At 51.2% G+C, this 24,832-nt stretch overlaps 1 protein-coding gene across 3 annotated transcripts; it reads left to right on the forward strand.

Annotated features, from left to right (window-relative positions):
• The first annotated feature begins 707 nt into the window (after positions 1 to 707).
• Sez6l2 (seizure related 6 homolog like 2) lies at positions 708 to 23,571 on the forward strand. 3 transcript variants are annotated; one of them, XM_048332547.1, is made up of 18 exons: positions 708 to 1,241; positions 2,177 to 2,308; positions 2,901 to 3,200; positions 3,761 to 3,900; positions 4,182 to 4,383; positions 8,692 to 8,877; positions 9,993 to 10,161; positions 11,532 to 11,695; positions 15,558 to 15,758; positions 16,963 to 17,101; positions 18,093 to 18,289; positions 18,391 to 18,585; positions 20,841 to 21,032; positions 21,142 to 21,333; positions 21,747 to 21,785; positions 21,969 to 22,086; positions 22,179 to 22,275; positions 23,008 to 23,570. In XM_048332547.1, exons 1-18 carry the CDS (start codon positions 1,163 to 1,165, stop codon positions 23,035 to 23,037), a joined length of 2,772 nt encoding a protein of 923 aa, XP_048188504.1. In that variant the 5' UTR covers positions 708 to 1,162; the 3' UTR covers positions 23,038 to 23,570. The 3 variants fall into 3 exon arrangements, with proteins under 3 accessions (XP_048188504.1, XP_048188505.1, XP_048188506.1); XM_048332548.1 differs by lacking the exon at positions 21,747 to 21,785 and having other exon boundaries at positions 23,008 to 23,571; XM_048332549.1 differs by lacking the exon at positions 2,177 to 2,308 and having other exon boundaries at positions 23,008 to 23,571.
• The last annotated feature ends 1,261 nt before the right edge of the window (positions 23,572 to 24,832 follow it).

The following is a 24,832-nucleotide window of genomic DNA, read 5'->3' on the forward strand; positions in this document are numbered from 1 at the left end:
CGGCGAGTGGCTGATCGCCAGGGAAAGCGGCTCCAGCCAATGGCCGGGCGCGCAGGCGGAGCCGAGAGGAGCTGTCCGCGGGCCCGTGGTGCTGAAAAGGGCGCTCCCTGCGCGCAGGGAGGGAGACTCCGCCACAGCCCGGGCTGAAGCTGCCTAGCAGCGGGTTGAGGTCGTGTTGTATGTGAGGAGTGGTCTCTCCCCGCCCCACCCCGACCCTAGCCTGTCACCCCTTAGATGTCTCACAAACGTGGAAAGTCGCCATTCCCCGGGGGGGGGGGAGGCGGGACAGTCAGTTCCACCTGAGCTTCGGGAAAAGGCAAAGCGAAGTCCCGTGGGGGGTCTGGATGTGGACAGAGGACATACTGAGGACCAAACAGGGCCGGAGCCAAAGCTATGCCGCCTCTGGGAGCCCGGGGAAGAGGAGAATTCAGATTCCAGATGTGCTGGAATGGCGTGGGGGAGGGGAGCCTACGACGGCTGGGACCAGAGTTTCCTTTGGCTCCCCTAGGGGCCGCGGGAGCGAGGATTACGGCCCTGGCTCCTGATCCCCCCCCCCCCCCTTCCTCCATCTGCACTTCCTCCTCCTCCTCCTCCCTCCTCCGCAAATACATCCCAGGCCCCTCCCTTCGCCCGTCCCCAGGATCTGACGTGGGCTCGACACCTTTCTCGGCTTCTCCCTCCCGCAGCCCCAGTGCCCGAGCTTAGGCTCCCTGGGTTCCGCAACCCCTTCCCCGCCGAGACCAGCGAGCTGGAGCTCAGCAGGGACCTTCCCGATCCCCAGACCCCACCCTAGGCTTGCGGAAGCGAACCTCCCCCTCCCCGCTCCCCTGGGTCGGTATCCAGCCAGCCTTATGGACCCAAGCGCTCGAACCCGGGGGTAACCTTCGGCCCTCTCGGCCCCACCCCCTGCAGCCGGAGCCGCGCCCCCCTCTACCACCGGTCGCGGAGCGGAAGACCGAGATTGAGCAAAGGGGGTGGACTCCAGGCAATCCCTAGCCCAATTCTGCGCCTCCATCCCGAGGGGCAGAAACACTGCCTTCCTCTGCTGACCTCTAGCAGGCTAACAAAATTAAAGGGAAAGATAAAAGGACACGGAGGAGGAAAAGTGGCAGCTAGATTTATTCAGGAGAGGCACAGAGGAGAGAGATTGGGGTGAGTCGCCATGGGGACTCCCAAGACCCAGCACCCACCGCCTCCCCAGCTGCTGTTCCTAATTCTGCTGAGCTGTCCCTGGATCCAGGGTAAGGACATTGGGGAAGGGGGAAGGCCCCTACGGGTCCTCCACCCTCTTTCTCTGAGCATCCTGGGTCTTCTGAGCTTATGGGGGAGGGGAGGGCACAGCTGACTGGCAAGGGGGGCAAAGCATAGCTTTGGGGCTTGTACCTGGAACCCCTCAACTCCAAATTTGAGAAGGTACAAAAATGAAAGAGGATAACTTTTAGCTGCATTTTAGAAATTAAATCTGGGAAAGAGGGCTGGGGGAGTGGGGTGGGGGGTGTCTGCGGAGGCAGCAGAAGCACGCAGGGTACCTGGGTGGGAGATGGAAGTGCCGAGAGAGACACCAGGCACTGCACACGCAAATGTTCTTGGACATATGGACAAAGACAGATGAACAGAGGCGGGGCTAGAGACCAGATATTCGGTCCCCCACTCCACTCTGACCCCCCTAGCCAGACTCTAGAGAAGGGAGCAGAGACTGCAGAGGAGACAGAGAGAGGGAGAGAGAGAGAGAGAGAGAGAGAGAGAGAGAGAGAGAGAGAGAGAGAGAGAGAGAGAGAGCTACACCGCAGAGATAGAAACCCAGAGAGAAAGATGGGCACTGCAGAAGCGAGGGCTAGAAGACATTCCAAGACCCTCTGCAGTGCCCCAGGACTGGGAAGATGAAAAAGAAGTCTGTCAAAGCTCCAGCTCCACCCTGCTGGTGCTGTCCAAGGTTTATAAGAATTAAGGTGCTTGCTGGAGGCCCACAGAGCCCAGGTGAGGATGTGTAAGGGTGTGAGGGACCTCTAGAAGCCTCTTGAGCCTCTCCACCGCCAATCTTGGCTCTCAGCCCAGCCTGGGACCCTCGGAACCACTGCAGGCCCAGCTGAGGAGAGAAATACACTGGAAAAGATGTCTGTAGAGAATGAATGGATATTAGGGGAGTGGAGAGGCTCACGGGACTTTACCTCCTTAGGTCTACCCCTGAAAGATGAGGAGGCATTGCCAGAGCCGGGAAGTGAGACCCCCACAGAAGCCTCTGAGGCTTTGGCTGAGCTGCTTCATGGGGCCCTGCTGAGAAAGGGCCCAGAGCTGGCCTACTTGCCAGGTGAGGCCCCCAAATGGGCAGGAGCGGCTTAGAGGGAGAGGGAGAGGCACTGGCTCAGAGAAATGGGAAGACAGGCCCAAGGAGAGGAGAGAGACTGAAAAGAGGGTAAGACAACCCCCTTCCAGGAAGACTAGTGAAATTCTGAGAGAGGCAAATGGAGAAAGATTCAAACCTGAGAATAAACCAGGAGAGAAATAGTCAGGATGATTAAAAGACAGTGAAAAAGCACGCAGAAAGATGCATGAGAATGCAGAGAACTAGAGACTGAAATGGGCAAGAGAGACAGAATGGAAGTTAGAGAACAATAAGAATACTCAACAGAGCAACAGGGGTTCAGAGAAAGCAAGACAGAAGAGAGAAAATGAGATAACAGGGGTGGGGGGGGCAGATCTGAGCTGGGGATAGGAAGATGTATGGAGGGGATGATTTAGATGCAAAAGCTTGGGAGAAGGTGGGGAAAGGAAAGGTGGGGGCTTGCATCTTGTGGGGATGTCTTTGTGGGGGGAAACCCACTATTTCCCTCTGCCCTGCTTCCCACCCCTATTGGCCACTTTGTTGCTCCTGTGCCCTGACTTCCTTTGTACTATCCCAGGATCTGATCCAGACCCTACATTAGCCACTCCTCCAGCCGGCCAGACTCTTGCAGCACTCTCCCTGCCTCGAGCCACTGAGCCAGCCACAGGGCCTCTGACAACAGCTGTAACTCCCAAAGGGGTCAGGGGTGCAGGTCCCACTGCCCCTGAGCTGCTGACCCCACCCCCTGGAACGACAGCCCCACCCCTGTCTGGCCCTGCTTCCCCAGTCCCACCCCTGGGTCCTGAGGGTGGAGAAGAGGAGACCACGACCACGATCATCACCACAACAACTGTCACCACTACAGTCACCAGCCCAGGTGATACGATGCAAAGAGGAGGATGCTGGGGATGGAGAGGGAAGAGGTTATCTAGAATATGTAGGAGCCTTAATTTCATATGAGAGAGGAACTTAACCACCTGTGGGGTGCTGGTGACTCAGGCCTGCAACCCTAGCTACTCAGGAGGCTGAGATCTGAAAATCAGAGTTGGAAACCAGCCTGGGCAGGAAAGTCCATGAGACTCTTATCTCTAGTAACCTACTCAGAACAAGCTGGAAATGACACTGTGGCTCAAGTGGTAGAGCACTAGCTTCAAGCCAAAAAAAACTCAGGGACAGTGCCCAGGCCCAGAGTTCAAGCCCTAGAATGAGGGAAAAAATAGCACACTTAATAATAATAAAGGCCAGCAGTATTGAGTGCCTGGTGCCTTGTGCTGGGCCTCATCTTCATCACAATCGGAAAGAGAGTTCTCAGTACAAAGAGAGTGAGCATTGGAATAAGATAGGGGTGGGAGTTGCTGGGGAGACCAGTTGAAGACCTCTGAAGTTGCTTGCCTTAGGAGAGCAAGCACACAATCCCAGCCACTTATATCTCTTTAGTTCTGTGTAATAACAACATCTCCGAGGGTGAAGGGTACGTGGAATCTCCAGATTTGGGAAGCACCGGCAGTCGCACCTTGGGGCTCCTGGACTGTACTTACAGCATCCATGTCTACCCTGGCTACGGCATTGAAATCCAGGTAACCAAACCTGAACGTGTGGCAGTGAAATTTCCAAGATCTTTGCCTTTTGGGACTATTGGGTTTTGCCTGGGAGGCAGAAGAACTGTTTTGTAATTCATATGGGCCTGTTTTCCAATTCAGAGGTTCTGAAGAACTCTTCTAGAGTTCTACAACATGGGGGTGATATCCTTGTGGTTTGGGGGCTGCTACAGACAGAATAAAAAAAATAAAGGCAGATAAGACAGAGTTCGGAGCTTTCATCCTGCTGACATGCCTTGGTCTATGTCTGCTTTCTCTAGGTGCAGACCTTGAACCTGTCTCAGGAGGAAGAGCTCCTGGTGTTGGCTGGTGGAGGGTCCCCAGGCTTGGCCCCCCGACTCCTGGCCAATTCTTCCATGCTAGGAGAAGGACAGGTCCTTCGGAGCCCAACCAACCGGCTGCTTCTGCACTTCCAGAGCCCACGGGTCCCCAGGGGTGGTGGCTTCAGGATCCACTATCAGGGTGAGGAGTCTCGAGTGTTGGTGGAAGGGCAGGGGGTCACCTTGAGCACAGGGCACGTTTCCAAGGGTCTTCTAAACACAGACTACTGAGGGAGACTTCCTCTTGACTGGGACCCTGGAGGCGGGGTCTGCCATACACGCTCATCTTACAGACCTATATCTGGACATCAACAAATGTTCACTGAGTGGCTACTTCATAGCAGGGCCTGAGTTAGCCTTTGGGATAAGAATGCATGTGCCCAGTATAAATTCTACTTGAACAATCTCAGAATCTAAGTTAGACAAACAGACAAGTAATGGAGATGGTTATAATTCAGTGAGATAAGGACAACAGGGAAGGACCTTAGGCAGGGGCAACAATGATCAAAAGGGACCTAAATTTCTTCTGAGGAATATGGAGACACCTTCTTGGGAGGTGATGACTAAACTGAGACCTAAAGGATGAGTTAGGCTGGGAGAAATGTGGGAGGAAGCAAAAGAGGAAGGCAGCTGTCTAGATGGATTGGAAAAGAAATACACTAAGACCCAGAGAGGAGAGAAAATGTGACCCACCTTTAGAGTAAACTAAGTAATCCAACATGGAATTATTCTAGCTGTGACCTGGGACCATTTGCTAAACCTTTCTATACCTCAAGGTCCCATTTGAAACATGATCCCATTTGAAAACAAGAGTCTTACCAGGCACCAGTGGCTCATGCCTGTAATCCTAGCTACTCAGAAGGCTGAGTTCTGAGGGTTGATGTTTCAAGGCAGTCTGGGCAGACATATTTGTGAGACTCTTACTTCTAATTATCTATTGAAAGGCCAGAAGTGAAACTGGCTCAAGTGGCAAAGTACCAGCCTTGAAAGAAAAATAAAAAACCTAAAGGACAGTGCCCAGGTTCTCAACTCAAGCCCCAGTACTGGCACAAAAAAGAAGGATCATAGTACTTACTACATGGCATTTGCAGGAAGATCAAATGAGGCAACAGTTCTAAACTGTCTATTACACACTGAGAGCTCAAAAGTGTCAGCCTTTGCTATTACAGCCAAAACACAGATGGTGGAGGGGGAGGGGGAAAAGCTCAGAGGCCAGGTCTCTGAGGTCTGGGGGAAATGACAGTGGGATTCAGATTGTACAAGTTACTCTAGCCTGTAGACCAGATGGAGACATTTGAAATGCTTTGAGCAGGAAGGTGACAGTCCCAGATTTGTGACTTTGAAAGATCTTTCTGACTTGTGAGGGTCAGATAGAGAGGGGGATGTATTATTCACGACTACATTCACAAGAAGCCCCCAACAGATTTAGACGCATTTGCATCTATGCTAACTTGTATGTCCAGGAACCTTCCCACGGTGCATGTGTATGTTCTAGCACATGTGTGACTAGGCAAAGAGCTCACCAATGTCCCCAATACAGACACTGCTGTCTTCTCCAAAGGTCCCACCCTGTGCTGTTTTGGAAACAGGAACTGTGCATTGGGCCCCAGTGATGTTTCTCATGTCACTTCCTGGTTTTGCCTGGCTTCATGTACTTTGCCCCTTTTGTGAGCTTGGATGAGTGTCTTTTGCAAGACACAGCCTGCATCCTTCCTCCTGTCCTCTCCAGCCTCTCCTGAGGCCTCAGCTAAAGCCCTGCCCCAGGGATACACTGAGCAAGATTGAAGAGCCCACTGCCAGATGTACTAGAGAGACAGGGGGCATATACTTGGTGGCACAGACCTGGTTGTTGGGGTCCAGTATGCCTTGTAGGCCTGGAAGTGGAGGGCTAGACTTCAGATATTACAAAAATAATGGATTCCTGCTGAGTGCCAGTGGCTCACACCTGTCATCCTAGCTACTCATGAGGCTGAGCTGAGGATCCTGATTGAAAGTCAGCCCGAGCAGAAAAGTCCATGAGACTCTTATCGCCAGTTAAGCAGCAAAAGGCTGAAATGGAGGTGTGGCTCAAGTGGTAAAGGGTCAGCCTTGAGTGCAAAAGCTAAGCAAGAGTGAGAGGTGCTGAGTTCAAGCCCTAGTACTTGTGCATGCGTGCGCGCACACTCACACGCCCGTGCACACACACACAATAGGCTTTCTGTGGGCTCCTTTAAGCAATAACTTCTCCAGGGCATTAAAAATAGGACTCTTTAGACTAAGTAGAACATTGGGGAAGCAGGGCTATTGCATAAATTGGCTTGCGTTACCTGCCTCTGTCTTCCCTACTTTGTAGCTCCTGCAGACACTGTGCAGGCACCATTGGGACCAAGGCCTTGTTTAAATCCTTTCTGACCTGCCCTAACTACTGTCTCTGGTCCAGGATGGCCTCATTAGCTCCTCTTTATGACCTGAAGTTCCATCACCCCTCAACTCCAGCAACCTTGGCCCCGTACAAAGCCTTTTTATCAGCTGCTGATTCGTTGGCTTCTCATAGCAAGTCTGGGACTGGCCATTGCTAGTTCCATCTCTCAGAGGAAGAAAAAGACTCAGCCACCTGCAAAGCTATTGTGGAGTCAGAAATCAACCCCATAAGTTCCTGATTCCCAGTCATGGGTAGCTGAGGCTGAGGAGTAGGTGATTAACATATTCTGAGCAGTTTCTATGTGCTGGATGATTTGCACATTTTTATTTAATGTTCAATCCACACTGATAGGACTTTTTCTTTTTGCCAGCGATGACTAAGAGGCTCCCTCAGTGTGAAGTCACTTGCTCAATTATTGGCTCTGCCTCATGATAATGACAGTTATGACAGTGAGTTCAGGGTAGTCAATTGATTTGCCTGAGGTCACACAGCCAATAAATAGAAGGGTCTAAGATAACTTCCTTGAGCCTCAGATACATCATTTGGAAAGTAAAGACCGAAGTGGGTAAATCACAAAGACTGGAAGAGATAAAAGCTGCTGAAATTACCTCTTTATAAGACAGCACGCTATAAGAAGCTCAAGATTGTATTCTTTTGTGTGTGTGTGTACGTGTGTGTGTGTGTGTGTGTGTATTACTACTGGGGCTGAACTCAAGGCATTGTGCTTTTGCTTGGCTTTTTGCTGAAGCACTCTACCACTTGATCTGCACCTCCATTTCGAGCTTTGTTCTGGTTAGTTAGCATTAAGTCTCCCGGATTTGTCTGTCCAGGCTGGCTTGGAACATTAATCCTGAGTAGCTAGGATTAGTGCTTGAGCCACAGGCACTGGGTGGGAACTCACATACTTTTGTTGTTGTTGTTTGGTAATACTTACACCATACCTCTAACCCTTTTTGTTCTTTTTTTTTTTTTTTGAAATAAGGTCTGGCTTTTTGACCAGACCAGTCTGGACAGACATCTTACTGTTTATGCTTCCTGCTGTAATGGGATGACAGGCATGTACCACCAAGCTCAGAATTTTCTGTTGAGACTTGGGGGAGAGTGGGGCTGGGAATGTGGTCTAGTGGTAGAGTGCTTGCCTAGCATGCATGAAGACCTGGGTTCGATTCCTCAGTACCACATACACAGAAAAAGCTGGAGGTAGCGCTGTGGCTCAAGAGGTTGAGTGCTAGCCTTGAGCAAAAAGAAGCCAGGGACAGTGCTCAGGCCCTGAGTTCACGCCCCAGGACTGGCAAAAAAAAAAAAAAAAAGAAAAGAAAAAGAAAGAAAAGAGAGATTGGGGGGCTGGGAATATGGCCTAGTGGCAAGAGTGCTTGTCTCGTATACATGAAGCCCTGAGTTCGATTCCCCAGCACCACATATATAGAAATTGGCCAGAAGTGGCGCTGTGGCTCAAGTGGTTGAGTGCTAGCCTTGAGCAAAAAGAAGCCAGGGACAGTGCTCAGGCCCTGAGTCCAAGGTCCAGAACTGGCAAAAAAAAGAAAAAAATAGATGAGAGAAGATCTCTCGAACTTTTTGCCTGGGCTGGCAAAATTGAACATCTTTCCCCCCCCTTTAGTTGTGGGGCTTGAATTCAGGTCCTGGGCATTGTCCCTGAGCTTTTGTGCTCAAGGCTCTCACTTGACCATTTTGAGCCACAGCACCACTTCCAGTTTTCTGGTGATTTATTGTAGGCAAGCATCTCACAGACTTTCCTGCCTGGGCTGGCCTTGGACTGTGATCCTCAAATCTCAGTCTCTGGAGTAGCTAGGGTGACAGGTATGAGCCACCAGTGCTCGGCTCTAATTGAAATCTTGATCTCGACCTGTAAGTAGCTAGGACAGACATGAGCCACCTGTGCCTAGCAAGAGACTGTATTCTTTAGTGTAGACTCTAGCTTAGAGCCTGTTTGTTCTTCCACTCCAGAGATGGAAAGGTAGAAATAATGGGGACTGGTATGAGAATGTGACATAGGACAAATCCTTCTTCTCCTTTCTCTGCCCGACCCAGCCTATCTCTTGAGCTGTGGCTTTCCTCCCCGGCCAACCCATGGGGATGTGAGTGTGACAGATCTGCACCCGGGTGGCACTGCCACATTCCACTGTGACTCAGGCTACCAGCTACAAGGAGAGGAGACGCTCATCTGCCTCAATGGTACCCGGCCAGCCTGGAACAGTGAACCTCCCAGCTGTGTGGGTGAGTTTCCTGAAAGAGCTGTGTGTGTGTGCTTGTGTGTGAGCACACATGCACACACACTAGTACTGGGGCTTGAACTCAGGGCCTTGGTGCTGTCCCTCAGCTTTTTCACTCAAGGTTAATGTTGTGCCACTGGAGCCACAGCTCCACCTCCAGCGTTTTAGTGGTTAACTGGAGATGAGAGTCTCACAGACTTTCCTGCCTGGGCTGGCTTCCAATCCCAGTCCCCTGAGTAGCTGGGATTTCAGGGCCACCAGCGCCTGGTTTCCTCTGGAGCTTTTCACCCTGAGGGGCTCCATCCTTGGACCGTCTCCATCTTCCTGTGGTTTCCATCTGGGGATGGCTCACTTGCTGGTTCCCATCATGGGAGTCCCAATGCTGGATGCTCTTTCTCTGAAGAAGTTCTTGTTCTAAAAGAAACCATTCTTAGCATCTGTGTCTGGTGGGTCTCTATCCTGAGTCTTCATCCTGTGGCTACTCCATCCTGTGACATCTTCATTCTGGAAACTCACACCAGATTTCCCATTTGAGGGGTTCAATTATGGGTGCCCCATAACTTCCCTTCTAAGCGAGTCTATCTACATCTGGGGAATATTTATTTTCACAGATCATCTATTCTGCAGTGGGGGGCCATCCTGCCTTTAAAAAAAAAAAAACTATTTCAGGGCTGGTTTCCTTCCTGGGTGGTGGAGGCCTAAGGCAAGTCTGTCCCCCTGTCCTTTTTCATGGGGGGAAAAGGCCATTCCAGATAAATTCTGGCCAAACATGTGGATGCAAGAACTTTGAAGAAGCCGGGCACCAATGGTTCACACCTGTAATCCTAGCTACTCAGGAGGCAAAGATCTGAGGACTGCGGTTCAAAGCCAGCCTGGAAAGGAAAGTCTGTGAGACTCTTATCTACAGTTAACCACCAGAAAGCCGGAAGTGGTGCTGTGGCTCAAGTGGTAGAGCACTAGCCTTGAGCTGAAGAGCCAGGGACAGTGCCCAGCCCAGAGTTCAAGCCCCATGACTGACAAAAAAAAGAACTTTGAAGAAGGGCCTGAGAGGAACTGAGGCTCAAGGACAATGACAAGTTTCCTTGAGCTGACTCTAACCCCTCCTTCCTCTGCCCACAGCCTCCTGTGGTGGCATCATCCACAATGCCACACTGGGCCGCATTGTGTCCCCTGAGCCCGGGGGAGCCGCAGGGCCCAACCTCACCTGCCGCTGGGTCATTGAAGCTGATGAAGGACGCCGGCTACACCTGCATTTCGAGAGGGTCTCACTGGATGAGGATAATGATCGGTGAGTGTCTGGGCCTTTGGTCATTGGGAAAACAGAGAGGTTACAGTGGGGTAGTGAGATTATTTGGGAATGGACCCTGCTTTTCTCCCTTTCTTAGGAAATGTAACTGGATCACATAGCCTCTCCATCTCAGTCCTCTTATCTATACAATGGAAAGAGTGATACGACTCTTCATAACTAATAAGCACATTAAGATATATGAAGTAGAGCTGTGCATTGGTGGCTCATGCCTCTAATCCTAGCTACTCAGGAGGCTGAGATCTGAGGATCATGGTTTGAAGCCAGCTCAAGCAGGAAAGTTCTTGAGACTTTTATCTCTAATGAACCACCAAAAAGTCAGAAGTGAAGCTGTGATTCAAGTGCTAGAATAAAAGCTCAGGGACAGTGCCAGGGCCCTGAGTTCAAGCCCTAAGATGCACACACACACACACACACACACACACACACACACACACACACAGATATAAAGTACTTTGAATGGTGCTAGGACATGCTAAGCCCTATAACAACATTTGCTATTGCTATTGTTATCATCCTTATCCTTTTGTGTGTGCATGCATGTGTGTACTGGTATAGGAGCTTGAACTCCAGTTGTGCACTTAGCTTTTTTTTTTTTGCCAGTCCTGGGACTTGGACACAGGGCCTGAGCACTGTCCCTGGCTCCTTTTTGCTCAAGGCTAGAACTCTACCTCTTGAACCACAGCGCCACTTCTGGCTTTTTATTGGTCAGTTGTAGATAAGAGTCTCATAGACTTTCCTGCCTGGCTTTGAACTGTGATCCTCAGATCTCAGCCTTTTGAGTAGCTACTATGATAGGCTTGAGCCACCAGCACCTGGTTTATCGTTATTCTTCTTTAGATAACAACCTGGTATCCCAGCTCCATCACCGCTCACTGTGTGATTGTTTTTTGTGGTTTCTTTGTTTTTTTGTGTTTTTTTGTTTGTTTGTTTGTTTTTGCCAGTTCAAGGCCCTGAGCACTGTCCCTGGCTTCTCTTTGCTCAAGGCTAGCACTTTGCCACTTGAGCCACAGCGCCACTTCTGCCGTTTTCTATATATGTGGTGCTGGGGAATCAAACCCAGGGCTTCATGTGTACGAGGCAATCACTCTTGCCACTAGGCCATATTCCCAGCCCTTGCTGTGTGATTGTGAGCAAGGTACTTAATCTTCTCCTTGTGGGGAAAATGGTGGATAATGACAAAGTCTGACTCAAGAGTCCTTGTGAAAAATCGAACGAGATAAAATGGTTAAGGGGCTTAGAAACACACACAATATGTTTGATAATAAAGCCATAAAGATAAGCTAATTGAGCAGACAGGCAAGTGGCCTAGCCAGCAATTATACTCCTGGCTACCCTATTGTCTATCTTAGGCTGATGGTGCGCTCAGGGGGCAGTCCTCTGTCCCCTGTGATCTACGACTCTGACATGGATGATGTTCCAGAACGTGGTCTCATCAGTGATGCCCAGTCCCTCTATGTGGAGCTGCTCTCAGAGACACCTGCCAATCCCCTGCTGCTCAGCCTCCGATTTGAAGGTAACAGTTCTACTTCCCCGCCCCTGCCCCCTCCCCTCTTCCTGACATCAGGCCTAGTTAGAAGTACACACTTCTTCCCTGTTCATCTCTGAGGTAGATCCCTGAAATCTAAATTTCCTCTCTAACCCCTAACCAGAAGGATCTCTTCATAGCAGTATTTACCAAGGTAGGCGTGTTTGTGTGTGTGTGTGTGTGTGTGTGTGTGTGTGTGTGTGTGTGAACAAGGGGCTTGAATTTAGGGCCTCAAGCTCTCACTTGACTCAAGCTCTACTACAAGAGCCAAACCTCTGTTTCCAGCTTTTTGCTCACTCATTAGAGAAAAGGATCTTACAGGATACCCTGACCTGGGCTGGCTTTGAACTGTGATTCTCAGATCTCATCCTCCTGGAGTAGCTGGGATTATTAGTAGTGCCTGGCTGAGGTAGACTGTTTTGGATCAAGCTTCATGTGTGAAGCCTTGGGCAATTGTTTCTCACACCTGTAATCCTAGCTAGGATGCAGAGATCTGAGGATCAAGGTTCAAAGCCAGCCCCAGCAGGGAAATCTATGAGACTCTTATCTCCAATTAACCACCAGAAAACCAGAAGTGGCTCTGTGGCTCAAGTGGTAGAACACTAGCCTTGAGCAGAATTGCTCAGGGACATCCATCGCATAAACCCAGAGTTCAAGCCCCACGAACAACAGGAAAAAACAAAAAAGCTTCATGTGGGTCTAGATCCAGATATACAGTCTGGACAGGGGACTAGACATCAAGATCTTTCTGTTTTTTTCCTATGTTTTGACTTCATTCATTCAGGCAGGCTTTCCCTATGTGATTGACCTAGTTGCAGACTCATAGGCCACCAACTTAGTATCTCCATCCAAGAAAGGGAAAGCTGGTATCTTTCCTGAAAGCATTGGCAACAATGCTGCAAAAGGCTGTCATTGACCTGTTTAGTTAAGGTCCTATGTCTTTGCTTGAGCCAATCACAGCAGCTAGAAGCTAGTGTGTTATGATTGGCAGATCTGTATCACATGGCCCTCCCTGGTAGGTCCCCTGCTGAACTGCATGGACTGGAGGGTTATAAGCATGTTTCCCAAAATGAAAACAGGGGTATGGTTACCAGGAGGACCAATGTCATTTACATTTGGCCTTAAAGGGATGGAAGGTAATTGAAAAACTTAAACTAGGAAGACTAAGCCAGGTGCTAATGACTCATACTGTAATCCTGGTTACTCAGGAAGCTGAGATCTGAGGATCATGGTTAAAAGCCAACTGGAGCAAACAAGTCCATGAGATTTGTGAGCAAAAAGCAGGAAATGGGGCTGGGGATATGGCCTAGTGGCAAGCGTGCCTGCCTCGGATACACGAGGCCCTGGGTTCGATTCCCCAACACCACATATACAGAAAACGGCCAGAAGCAGCGCTGTGGCTCAAGTGGCAGAGTGCTAGCCTTGAGCAAAAAGGAAGCCAGGGACAGTGCTCAGGCCCTGAGTCCAAGGCCCAGGACTGGCCAAAAAAAAAAAAAGCAGGAAATGAAGGTGTGGCTCCAATGGTAGAGGATTAACCTTGAGAAAAAAAAAAAAAAAAAGCCAAACAAGAGCTTGAGGTTCCTGAGTTCAAGCCACAGTACCAACACCAAAAAAGAAAAAGCTGGGCACTAGTAGCTCATGCCTATAAAACTACTCAGAAGGCTGAGATCTGAGGACCGTGGTTTGTTTGTTTTTTGCCAGTCCTGGGGCTTGGACTCAGGGTTTGAGCACTGTCCCTGGCTTCTTTTGGCTCAAGGCTAGCACTCTACCACTTGAGCCACAGCACCACTTCTGGCTTTTTCAATATATGTGGTGCTGAGGAATCGAACCCAGGGCTTCATGTATATGAGGCAAGCACTTTTACCACTAGGCCATATTCCCAGGCCCGAGGATTGTGGTTTGAAGTCAGCCTGGGCAGGAAAGTCCCCCAGACTTTTATTTCCAATTAACCACCAGAAAATTGGAAGTAGATCGGTTTATAGCTTTGAGCAGAAAAGTTCAAGGACAGTGCCCAAGGCTTGAATTCAAGCCCCATGACTGGCAAGGAAAAAAAGAAAAAAAGGAAGGAAGACTAAAAAAGAGTAGCTCAGATGAACCGTGTGAACTTAGCCAAAGAGCCAGAGAAGTGCCTGGTGTGTTTGGGAAATAGGATTGCTATGTGGCTGGAGCAAAGAGAGAAACTGAGAAAGGGAAGTGCTTAGAGGTGGTAGGAGCTAGATTTTGGTATGAATCATGGGAGATATGGAATTGGTACTGAGTCCTCATGGATGGATAGGACTTGGGCATGATACTCTATGAGATTCACTGTCATAAGTGAAATACAGTGTAAGATTGGTTCTGAGAGTGGATAATCCTGCATTAGGAGACAGGCTTCCACCTGTTCCATGAGCTCCAGATTCTTCCTCTATGTCAGGACCGGAAGTGTTCATAGTTGGTAGTTTTATAGCTAATATGTGATCAAGTGGTCAAAAACTAAGATGTTTTACAAATGTTCGGGTTTGGAATGGTTTTTTTTTTTTTTTTTTTGCTGACTTAGTTCTGAGTAAAAACTGAGCAGCTTTTGCACTAGCTGCAATTTTGGGTTCCAGCAACAGCGTGGATCATCAGAACCCAACTGTTATTTTTGAGAAGAGAACACACCTACGCAAGGCACTTCTCCAAAGGCATCCTTCCCCCACCCCCCACCCTAGCGACTTCCACAGCCAAGTGCTTGTGGCTGGGATTCAAACCATCTGGGCTGGAGACCTGGTTTTGCCATTGCCTGCTAGGTGACCCTGGGCCATGGGTTGTTTTCTTTTCTTTCTTTCTTTCTTTTTTTTTTGTCTGTGTAGAATGGGGATTAGAATGGGGGGCTATAATTTGACTAGCCTAGGGGTTTCTCTCCTAAGGCCAGCCAGGTAGCAGAAATACATGAGAAGTACTGGGGGTTGTGAGAAACTTTTTTTTTTTTTTTTGGCCAGTCCTGGGCCTTGGACTCCGGGCCTGAGCACTGTCCCTGGCTTCTTCCCGCTCAAGGCTAGCACTCCGCCACTTGAGCCACAGCGCCGCTTCTGGCCGTTTTCTGTATATGTGGTGCTGGGGAATCGAACCTAGGGCCTCGTGTATCCGAGGCAGGCACTCTTGCCACTAGGCTATATCCCCAGCCCCTGTGAGAAACTTTTTAATGTATATTAAACATAAAGGGATTCAGGTGAGTTGTTGTTTTTTGTTGTTGTTGTTGTTTGGTAGGTTGTGGGGCTTGAACTCAGGCCCTAGGCGCTATCCCTGAGCTTTTCACTCAATTAGTTTGAGTCACAGTGCCACTTCTGGTTTTCTGGTTGTTAATTGGAGATAAGAGACTCACCAACTTTCCTGCCTAGGCTGGCTTTGAACTGGGATCCTCAGATCTCAGCCTCCTGAGTAGCTAGGATTATAGATGAGAGCCGTGGACATCTGGCTCAGGGCATTGTTTTCAATACTTATCTACTGTTGTTGTTATTGGTGGTGGTGTTGTATGTGTGTACTGGTTCTAGAACTTGAACTCCGGGATCCTGCTGCCCAGGCTAGCTTTGAACAGAGATCCTTAGGTCTTAGCCTGTTGAGTAGCTATGATTACAGGCATGAGCCATCAGCACTCAGCTTTTATTTATTTTTTTTTGCCAGTTCTGGAGTTTGAGCACTGTCCCTGGCTTCTTTTTGCTCAAGGCTAGCACTCTACCAACTTGAGCCACAGCACCACTTCTGCCTTTTTCTGTGTATGTGGTGCCGAGGAATCGAACCCAGGGCTTCATGCATGCTAGGCAAGCACTCTACCTCTAAGCCACATTGTCATCCCCCTTATGCCCCCCTAATGTGACTGTCTTCTTCCTAGCCTTCGAGGAAGATCGCTGCTTTGCTCCATTCCTGGCACATGGCAATGTCACTACCACTGACCCTGAGTACCGCCCGGGGGCACTCGCCACCTTCTCATGCCTCCCAGGATATGCCTTGGAGCCCCCAGGTCCCCCCAATGCCATCGAGTGTGTGGATCCCACAGAACCCCACTGGAACGATACAGAGCCAGCCTGCAAGGGTGAGCCCTCAACATTCCTTCCACAAAATCCTTCAGCCTACAGACTGCCACTCAGGAAGGAGACCTGTGTATCCAAGCCTAATAAACCCAAAGCTTGGGTAAATCCTTGCCCTTTAGAGACTGTTTTCTTAGCTGAATAATTGGTGGGCTTGTTATTGAATTCAGAGATCACAGAACCCAAATGTCTTCAAGGGCTAAATCATGGATTAGGTGGGTAAAATGGATGATGGGTGGAGTTAATTAAGAACAGGGCTGAGAGCCAGGTGCAGATGGCTCATACCTATAATTCTAGCTACTCAGAAGACTAAGATTTGAGGATGGCAGTTCAAAGCTAACTGGGGCAGGAAAGTCCATGAGACTCTTATCTCCAATTAACCACCAAAAAAGCTGGAAGTGGAGCTGTATGTCTCAAGTGTTAGAGCTTCAGCCTTGAATGAAAAAAGCTAAGGGACAGGGGCTGGGAATGTAGCCTAGTGATAGAGAACTTGCCTCATATACATAAAGCCCTGGGTTTGATTGCTCAGCACCACATATATAGAAAAAAGCCAGAAGTGGTGCTGTGGCACAAGTGGTAGAGTGCTAGCCTTGAGCAAAAAGAAGCCAGGGACAGTTCTCAGGCCCTGAGCTCGAGCCCCAGGACTGGCAAAAAAAAAAGCTAAGGGACAATGCCCAGGCTTTGAGTTTAACCCCCAGTAGCAGTACACACACAGAAATAAATAAATAAAGGAAGGAAGGAAGGAAGGAAGGAAACAAGGGAAAGAACAGGGATGAGGACACACACACACACACACACACACACACACACACACCCCAAAATCTAGATGTGGCAAGAAACAGGTGGTTCATCACTACCAGAAAATATACAAGGTGGCCTAGTACCTCCTCTGGAAATAATGAAAACCGTGATCAAGGTAGATTTCATGCCATGTGGGTCTTTTTTTTTGTACTTGAACTCAGGGCCTACTTTTTCACTCAAGGCTAGTGCTCTACCACTTGAGCCACAGCTCCACTTCTGGCTTTCTAGTGGAGAGAAGAGTCTCACAGATTTTTCTTCCTGGGCTGACTTCAAACTACAATACTACAATACTACAATACTTAGATCTCAAACTACAATACTTAGATCTCAGTAGCTAGGATTACAGGTGTGAGTCACTGGCACCTAGCTTCCACATGAGTCTCGAAACTGACACTTCTTCTACCCTAGCCATGTGTGGAGGGGAGCTGTCCGAACCAGCTGGCGTGGTCCTCTCTCCCGACTGGCCCCAGAGCTATAGCCCCAGCCAGGACTGCATGTGGATCCTGCACGTCCAGGAAGAAAGACGCATCTTGCTCCAAGTTGAAATGTATGTTTGGGTCCTGAAGAAGATGCAATGAGTGTGGTGTATGCGTGCCTTGGCCTGCATTCCATGCTAAGTTGGGTGGTTGTTTTTGTTGCCAGTCCTGGGCCTTGGACTCAGGCCAAGCACTGGCGTCTCAGCACTGCCCCTGGCTTCTTTTTGCTCAAGGCTAGCTACTCTACCTCTTGAGCCACAGCGCCACTTCCGGCTTTTTCTGTGTATGTGGTGCTGAGGAATCGAACCCAGGGCTTCATGCATGCTAGGCAAGCACTCTACCACTGAGCCACACTCCCAGCCTGGGTGGTTGTATGGTCTTATGAAAGAGGCCACTGAGAGTTCAAGAGGAGAATGGGAGACGGATGTTCCATCACTTGTTAGCCAGGAAACCTTAAAGGTATCCCAAGCAAGGGACTTCAGCATGGCGTCTCACACTGCTGATTTCTTAGACTGTCCTGGGTGGGCTTTTCGGGGATTCCCAAGCCCCCACACTTGCATCCGGGCCACCATACAAGCTGGGTGTGGGTGCTAGGAGACTCCGGGGAGCTGGGTTGGTGTGAGGCCGTCCTGTGATTGGACAGAACCCGAAGCGGGCGTGGCCCCAAAGCCTACGAAATGGGCGAAGGGGCTGGTGTTCCGTGTTCTGCGGGGAAGATCAGGATCTGTAGTAGACCAAAGCTGGATCTGGGCGGTCCTAGAGGACGGAGGGGGGACTGGAGAGTGAGTGGACCCGGTGTTGAGCAAGGTGGGGAGCCGGGAAGCAGAAGGGAGGAGCAATGGAGGGAACAGGTGGAGCCTAGAGGGGGCTAGCACAGAAAACTCTTAAGATAGGTCAAAACTGGGGGGGGGGGGGCCGAGGCCATTCTGGAGGGGGGAGGATTTGGGGCGGGGTCCGCAAGTTGGGGTGCTAGGGGTGAGCCGTGTTGGGGAATGGGAGGGAACCCCGGGAGGGGCCGGCATCAGCCCTGCCCCCCCCACTTACCCTGGGGTCTCCCCGCAGCTTGAACGTGCGCGAAGGGGACATGCTGACCCTGTTCGACGGGGACGGTCTCAGCGCCCGAGTCCTGGCCCAGCTGCGGGGGCCGCAGCCGCGCCGCCGCCTCCTCTCCTCCGGGCCCGACCTCACGCTGCAGTTCCAGGCCCCGCCCGGGCCCCCCAATCCGGGCCTGGGCCAAGGCTTCGTGTTGCACTTCAAAGGTACCGGAGAAGGCCGCCTCCCCCCACGCAGGGTTGCCAGGGCCCCCCCAAGCCGAAGGGCCGCGCTTCCAATCGCCCCCCACCCCCCGTGTCCCCTGCAGAGGTCCCCAGGAACGACACGTGCCCCGAGCTGCCGCCCCCCGAGTGGGGCTGGAGGACGGCGTCCCACGGGGACCTGATCCGGGGCACCGTGCTCACCTACCAGTGCGAGCCCGGCTACGAGCTGCTGGGCTCGGACATCCTCACCTGCCAGTGGGACCTCTCCTGGAGCGCCGCGCCGCCCGCCTGCCAAAAGAGTGAGCCAGCGGGCCCCACCTCGTCCTCTCCGCGCCCGGGGGGAGGGGGTGGAGGAGGGGGGGGGGGTCCAGCCCTTCAGGTCCTGCCTCCCTGCTTTCCCGTCCCTGTCAGTGCTGGGTTCCAGCTCTCCGCTCTGGATCCTGCCTGGATCCGCTTCAGGCCCGGCCTCTGTGCCCTCTGGTCCGTGTTCTCAAACTGTCCGTTTGGGGTCCTGCTCGCATGTCTGGGTTTCATCATCCTTCTTTTCTATGGTCTAGGGTCTGTTCAGTGTTTCTCTGAGTTCCGTCTCCTGGTTTCATGGTCCTATATTTTGTTGGTTCTTATTTTTGGGGGTGGGGGGGAAGGGGAGGGTCCCTGGGCTTGGCCTGACTCTTCATTCTACTCTAAGCCCACCCTAACTCTCAGTCCACCGACATTGACCTTGTTGGAATTCACTTTGCTAGCACCAGTAGCTTGTCAGAGTACTTGGCTTTTTGTTTTATTTACTTTGTGCCAGAACTAGGGCTTGAACTCAGGGCCTGGATACTGTCCCTTAGCTTCTTTGCTCAAAGCTGGCACTCTACCACTTGAGGCATACCTCCACTTCCAGCTTTTTGGTGGTTAATTGGAGAGAAGAGTCTCTCAGACTTCCCTGCCTGGGATCCTTAGATCTCAGCCCTGTGTAGCTAGGATTACAGGTGTGAGCCACTGGCACCCTGCTTGGCTTACTTTAATGAGGTCATTTTAGGCCAGTTCCAGGGGTTATCAGGACAGAGTTCAGATCCCTCCCTACCCTAATGAAACCCACAACTGGGAGGGAGCAGAAATCTAAATAACTGGTGACGATCAATGGGTGACTTCTGGCAAGATACTTAACATCTCGGAGCCTTGGCTCCTTCATGAGCAAAGTAGGACTAGGAGATTGTGAGCCACAAACTGAGCTTCTCACACAGTGCCTGGTAATGCCTGGTCTGGGAGTGAACACTGTCAGGAGCCGCTGTCTATGTACAAGGCTGCGCTATAGAAATAGTAGTGGTGTGGACATTTCTGGGAGCTGGGGTAGGGGGGTTCTTCTTGTAGAAGAACAGAACAGTGGTGGCATCTTGTTACTTCTGAATTTTTGAGGAAGCCTGTCACAGAATGTAAGGGGTTGTAGATTTTCTGCGTGGCCTCTGGGAATGGTGGCAATGGAAACTTCTCACAATGGGGAGAAGTTTCAGGCTTTGCGCTGGACAAGAGGAAGAATGTGTACATTTGACACAGCTCCCTGTCCCTGGAAGTCTTCACACAACAAATAGACTGAGCCTGATGAGAGCTGAGCCTCGTGTCTCCACATCTCTGTTCAGTGTTCTTAGCCTGGACACAGGACAGGTTCCAGCTCTGCTGTTTTGTGGTTGAGGGAGAAACTTGGAGCCCCAAGGGAGAAGCCGGAGGTCTTGATCTCCTGACATAGGCAGGGCTAAATATGCTTCTTGAACTTTTAACAGGGTGCCAGGCATAGGTCTAGCTACAATAAGTAGCTATGATTATAGTCTTCCATAATAGCATCATAAATTCAATGCCTACCCAGGCCTCCTGTATGTGAGCAGAGTGCAGGACATGGCAGGAATGTGGAGGACAGGAGATCTGCCCTCTCTGAAGAGGGCATCTGTGGAACCAGGCACTGGGGCTCACGCCTGTAACCCTAGCTACTCAGGAGGCTGAGAACTGAGGATCATGGTCCAAAACCAGCCTCAGGCAGGAAGGTCCATGAGATTCTTTTCTCCAATTTACTTCCAAAGAAAGCCATTAGTGGAGCTGTGGCTCAAGTGGTAGAGGGCTAGCCTTGAGCATAAAGGCTCAGGGACAGCATCCATGCCGAGTTCAAACCCCAGGACAGGGGACACACACACACACACACACACACACACACACACACACACACACACAGAGCTGTGATCCCATAGGCCTGTTATACTGGTTTGCAGTTCTGGAATCTGGCTTGGTATACTCTAGTGTAATGAAGAAAATATTTTGAATTTTACCCCAGGACAGAAGCCTGGGGTTTCCTACCTCACTCTGTTTTCCCAAAACAACCTGAAGTACAAACTACATTGATACATTGAAAGATTTTTCTTTTTTTTTTTTCATTCTTGTCCTCTTCCGAGGTCTTGGCCGGAAGGAGTTGTGAGAAGAGTTGACTCCAAACTCAGGGCTCTCCCTAAGGCCTAAGTTTCTAGGAGATCTTTAAGGCCGTCATTCCCCTTCCCCCAACCTTTTCCTTCTGTCCCCCCAGTCATGACTTGTGCTGACCCTGGTGAGATCACCAATGGCCACCGTACCACCTCGGACGCCGGCTTCCCTGTGGGCTCTCATGTCCAGTACCGCTGCCTGCCAGGGTACAGCCTGGAAGGGGCCGCTGTGCTCACCTGCTACAGCCGGGACACAGGCACACCCAAGTGGAGCGACCGGGTCCCCAAATGCGCCTGTGAGTCTAGGGAATACCCCCACCCCACAAATGGGAGGGGCAAGTGGGGGAAGCCTGGAGGGCCCCCCCAGGGCCGGACCTGCTCATCTGTTTGGTACCCTTCCTGCAGTGAAGTATGAACCGTGCCTGAACCCCGGCGTCCCTGAAAATGGCTACCAGACACTGTACAAGCATCACTACCAGGCGGGCGAGTCGCTTCGTTTCTTCTGCTATGAGGGCTTTGAGCTCATCGGCGAGGTGACCATCACGTGTGTGCCCGGCCACCCCTCTCAGTGGACCAGCCAACCCCCACTCTGCAAAGGTGCCCAGGAGGAGAGGGCAGGAGGGGGTGACAGGGCTGGGAAAGCTGGGTAGGAACTTGGAGACCAATGGATGGTCCTGTGGAGCTTCCTGTCCTATGGGCTCTCTTCCTCCTAGGTTTGGAAGCCCCCTTGCCTTCTCTGGAGAAGCCTCAGTTTCCCTATTGGACAAATCCTAATGAGCTGATTGGCTCAGACTGTCCAGGAACCTGAACCCTTAGAGGTCTAGAGGAGGAAGGAGATGGCTCTGCCCCATCTGTCCTCGGTCCTCACTAAGAGAAGGCTTAGTTTAGGTTGAGCAAAGGGCAGAGAGAATCAGACTGTCCAGCCCAGCCCCACGGGGCTCCGGCCCTCTCCCCGGCCTCCTTCCCTCCCTGGCTCAGACCCCGTCCCCCTCCCCCTCCTCTCCCTGCAGTGGCCTATGAGGAGCTCCTGGACAACCGAAAACTGGAAGGTCAGTGAGGCCACAGGTGGAGACCAGGCCTGGCCAGGTCGGGAGGGCAAGGTAGAGGCCGGGGGCAGGAGGCCAGGCCCCAGAGGGGCGAGGCCTAGGGTTCAGGGCCCAGGGCAGGAGGCTGGGAGAGCCCATTACTGGGCTAGCCTTGGCTCACTGGCCTCTTCTTCTCCTCCTCCCCAGTGACTCAGACCACAGACCCATCCCGGCAATTGGAAGGTGGAAACCTTGCCTTGGCCATCCTGCTGCCCCTCAGCTTGGTCATTATCCTTGGCAGTGGTGTTTATGTATATTACACCAAGTAAGTACCCCACTGGGGGAACTGCCCACCGGGGCAGGTACCATGTCTCCTGGCTTACCTGCTGAGAAGACCCTGTCTCTTCTCTTCCACAGGCTACAAGGCAAATCCCTTTTTGGTTTCTCCGGCTCCCACTCCTACAGCCCCATCACTGTGGAATCCGACTTCAGTAATCCACTCTATGAAGCTGGGGTGAGCCCCTCCCCACCTCCTGCAGTGCCACATTTCTCAGCTACCCCAGAATCTGCTCAAAACATCTCTGGAACCTTGTCTTGGGCATTTCAAAGTCAGCTGCCCAGGAAGGCTGTGGCAATAGGTTCAGTTAGCTGTGTGAGACAGGATGGAGGGGGAGGTCTATGGTAAATTAGACAATGCATGTTTCATCTAAGGACACAGCTGCCACAGTGCACACTGAGGCTCAATTTCTAGATTTCCTAGTTGTTCAGATCAATCCAGAAATCTAGCTATGTCATTTAGATGTGTGTGTTTGTGTGTGTGTATACGTGTGTGTGTGTGTGTGTGTGACTGGGCACTGTCCCTTAGCTCTTTCACTCAAGGCTGGTGCTCTGCCACTAGAGCCACTGCTCCACTTCTGGAGACACTTTTTTTGGTGGCGAATTGGAGATTCAAGTCTCATAGACTTTTCCTGCCTGGGCTGGCTCTGATCGTCGATCCTCAGATCTCAGCCTCCTACATGGCTAGGATTGCAAGCAAGAGCCACCAAAGCCTTGCCCATTTTGATTCTATCTGATGACCAAAACATATCCATTGGCCAGATTCAGCTCCATTTCCCCCTGTGGCCCTCCCCACCAGAGTGTCTTTAACCTAGGGTTTTTCCCCTCCTTACGGGTGCTTCCCTTCCCACGTGCTGCCTTCTCCACCTCCACTTCACTCCAGCAACTGACTTGGTCTCTCTGTCTGCAGGATACGCGGGAATATGAAGTTTCCATATGAACCCCAAGACTAAGGCTGCAGGACCCAGGACACCCCTTCCTTCCTCATCTGAGGCAGTGGGGGAGCCCAGGACCTGGTGGCTGGCTCCTGGCTCCCCTCCCCCCCTGCTGTGTACATAGTCTCCCTGTCCCAATGAGGGGGCTTCCATGGCCCTGAAGAGCCTACAGTAAACAAACCAGCATCCTGCCGCCCAATGCTGCCTCTTCTCCATTGCCAAACAAGGGGCCTGTCCCCCCTGCCCAATGGCTTATGGACCCTGGGAGGGAAACTCAGCCCCCTTACCACCTTTGGGGTCCCTGAAGCCCAGGGCCCCTTTCCCTCAGCTGCCCCCACCCCCACCCCAACAGCTCTACTGTCCCCCTCGGTTGTGACGGCCCCTCCCCTCCTTGATGCCTGATTGCTGGGCCTTGTTGGATGCTGGGAGACAGTGAGGGGAGAGAGCCTGGCCAGGCCCCCCCCATCCTCCCCCACCCCCGCAGTCTCCCCAGGATCTTTCCACCTTTGTTTGCTTCTGGATTTTTGTTTTTGAGCAATAAACAGAAAATCATCACTTGTAACTTGGGCTGCTGTGGTAAACCCCTCTGGAAAGAGAGTTTAGGGAAGAGGTGGGAAAGGTGGAAATCCAAAACAGAGCACCAGGCAATATCACTGTTTATGGACTGGGATCAAAAAAACCTGGCTTGAGCCAGGCACCGGTGGCTCACGCCTACAATTGTAGCTATCCAAGAGGCTGAGATTGGAAGATTATGGTTCAAAGCCAGCTGGGGCAGGAAAGTCTGTGAGACTTTTATCTCCAATTAACCACCAAAAAGCTGGAAGTACGGGGCTGGGGATATAGCCTAGCGGCAAGAGTGCCTGCCTCGGATACATGAGGCCCTAGTTTCTATTCCCCAGCACCACATATACAGAAAATGGCCAGAAGCGGCGCTGTGGCTCAAGTGGCAGAGTGCTAGCCTTGAGCGGGAAGAAGCCAGGGACAGTGCTCAGGCCCTGAGTCCAAGGCCCAGGACTGCCCCCCCCCCCAAAAAAAAGCTGGAAGTACAGCTGTGGCTCAAGTGATAGAGTGCCAGCCTTGAGCAAAAATGCTCAGGGAAAGTGCTCAGGCCCTGAGTTCAAGCCCCAGGACTGGCACACATGTGTGCTTGCATGTGAGTGCATGTGTATACACACACACACAGCTTGAGGCTCAGGTTTTGCAGAGGACTGGAGAGGATTGACTAGAACTTGTCACTCCTAAGCCACACCTTGACCTTGTCACAAGGAAGATAGCTTTCCATGTTCCATGATGTTTCCCCAAAATTCAGCCCCCTTTGAAGAATTTTCGTATCCATTCAAATATACCATTCTCTCCTCAAACCCAAACCTTTCTCTTTTTTTGGCAGTTAATTTCCTTCTCTCTTTTGGTTTTGTTGCATTTTGGTGGTTCACTGGAGATAGGAGTATCACAGACTTTCCTGCCTGGGCTGGCTACAAACCACAATCCTCAGGTCAGTCTCCTGAGTAGCTAGGTTTATGGGCCTGAGCCACCACTACCTTGCTGATTCCCACTTGTGAAATAAGGAAACTGGGACTGGAATGCAATCTCCAGAGCTGATTGCTCAGACTTCTGGCTAGTAATGAGTGCAGTGTGTCCCAGAGGTCTGGAGTCCCCAAAGAGACAGCAGCTCAGGGTCCTCAGCACCAGTGGTGGCATTGATGCTGTTGCTCCAAGCAAAACAGGCCTCAGAGATGCCACAGCCATTGCTGTGAGGGACCAGTATTTGGCTGGGAGCCTACCACTGCCACCAGGCTGAGC

Source organism: Perognathus longimembris, chromosome 23 (genome assembly GCF_023159225.1).
Source record: "Perognathus longimembris pacificus isolate PPM17 chromosome 23, ASM2315922v1, whole genome shotgun sequence".
NCBI lineage: Eukaryota > Metazoa > Chordata > Mammalia > Rodentia > Heteromyidae > Perognathus > Perognathus longimembris.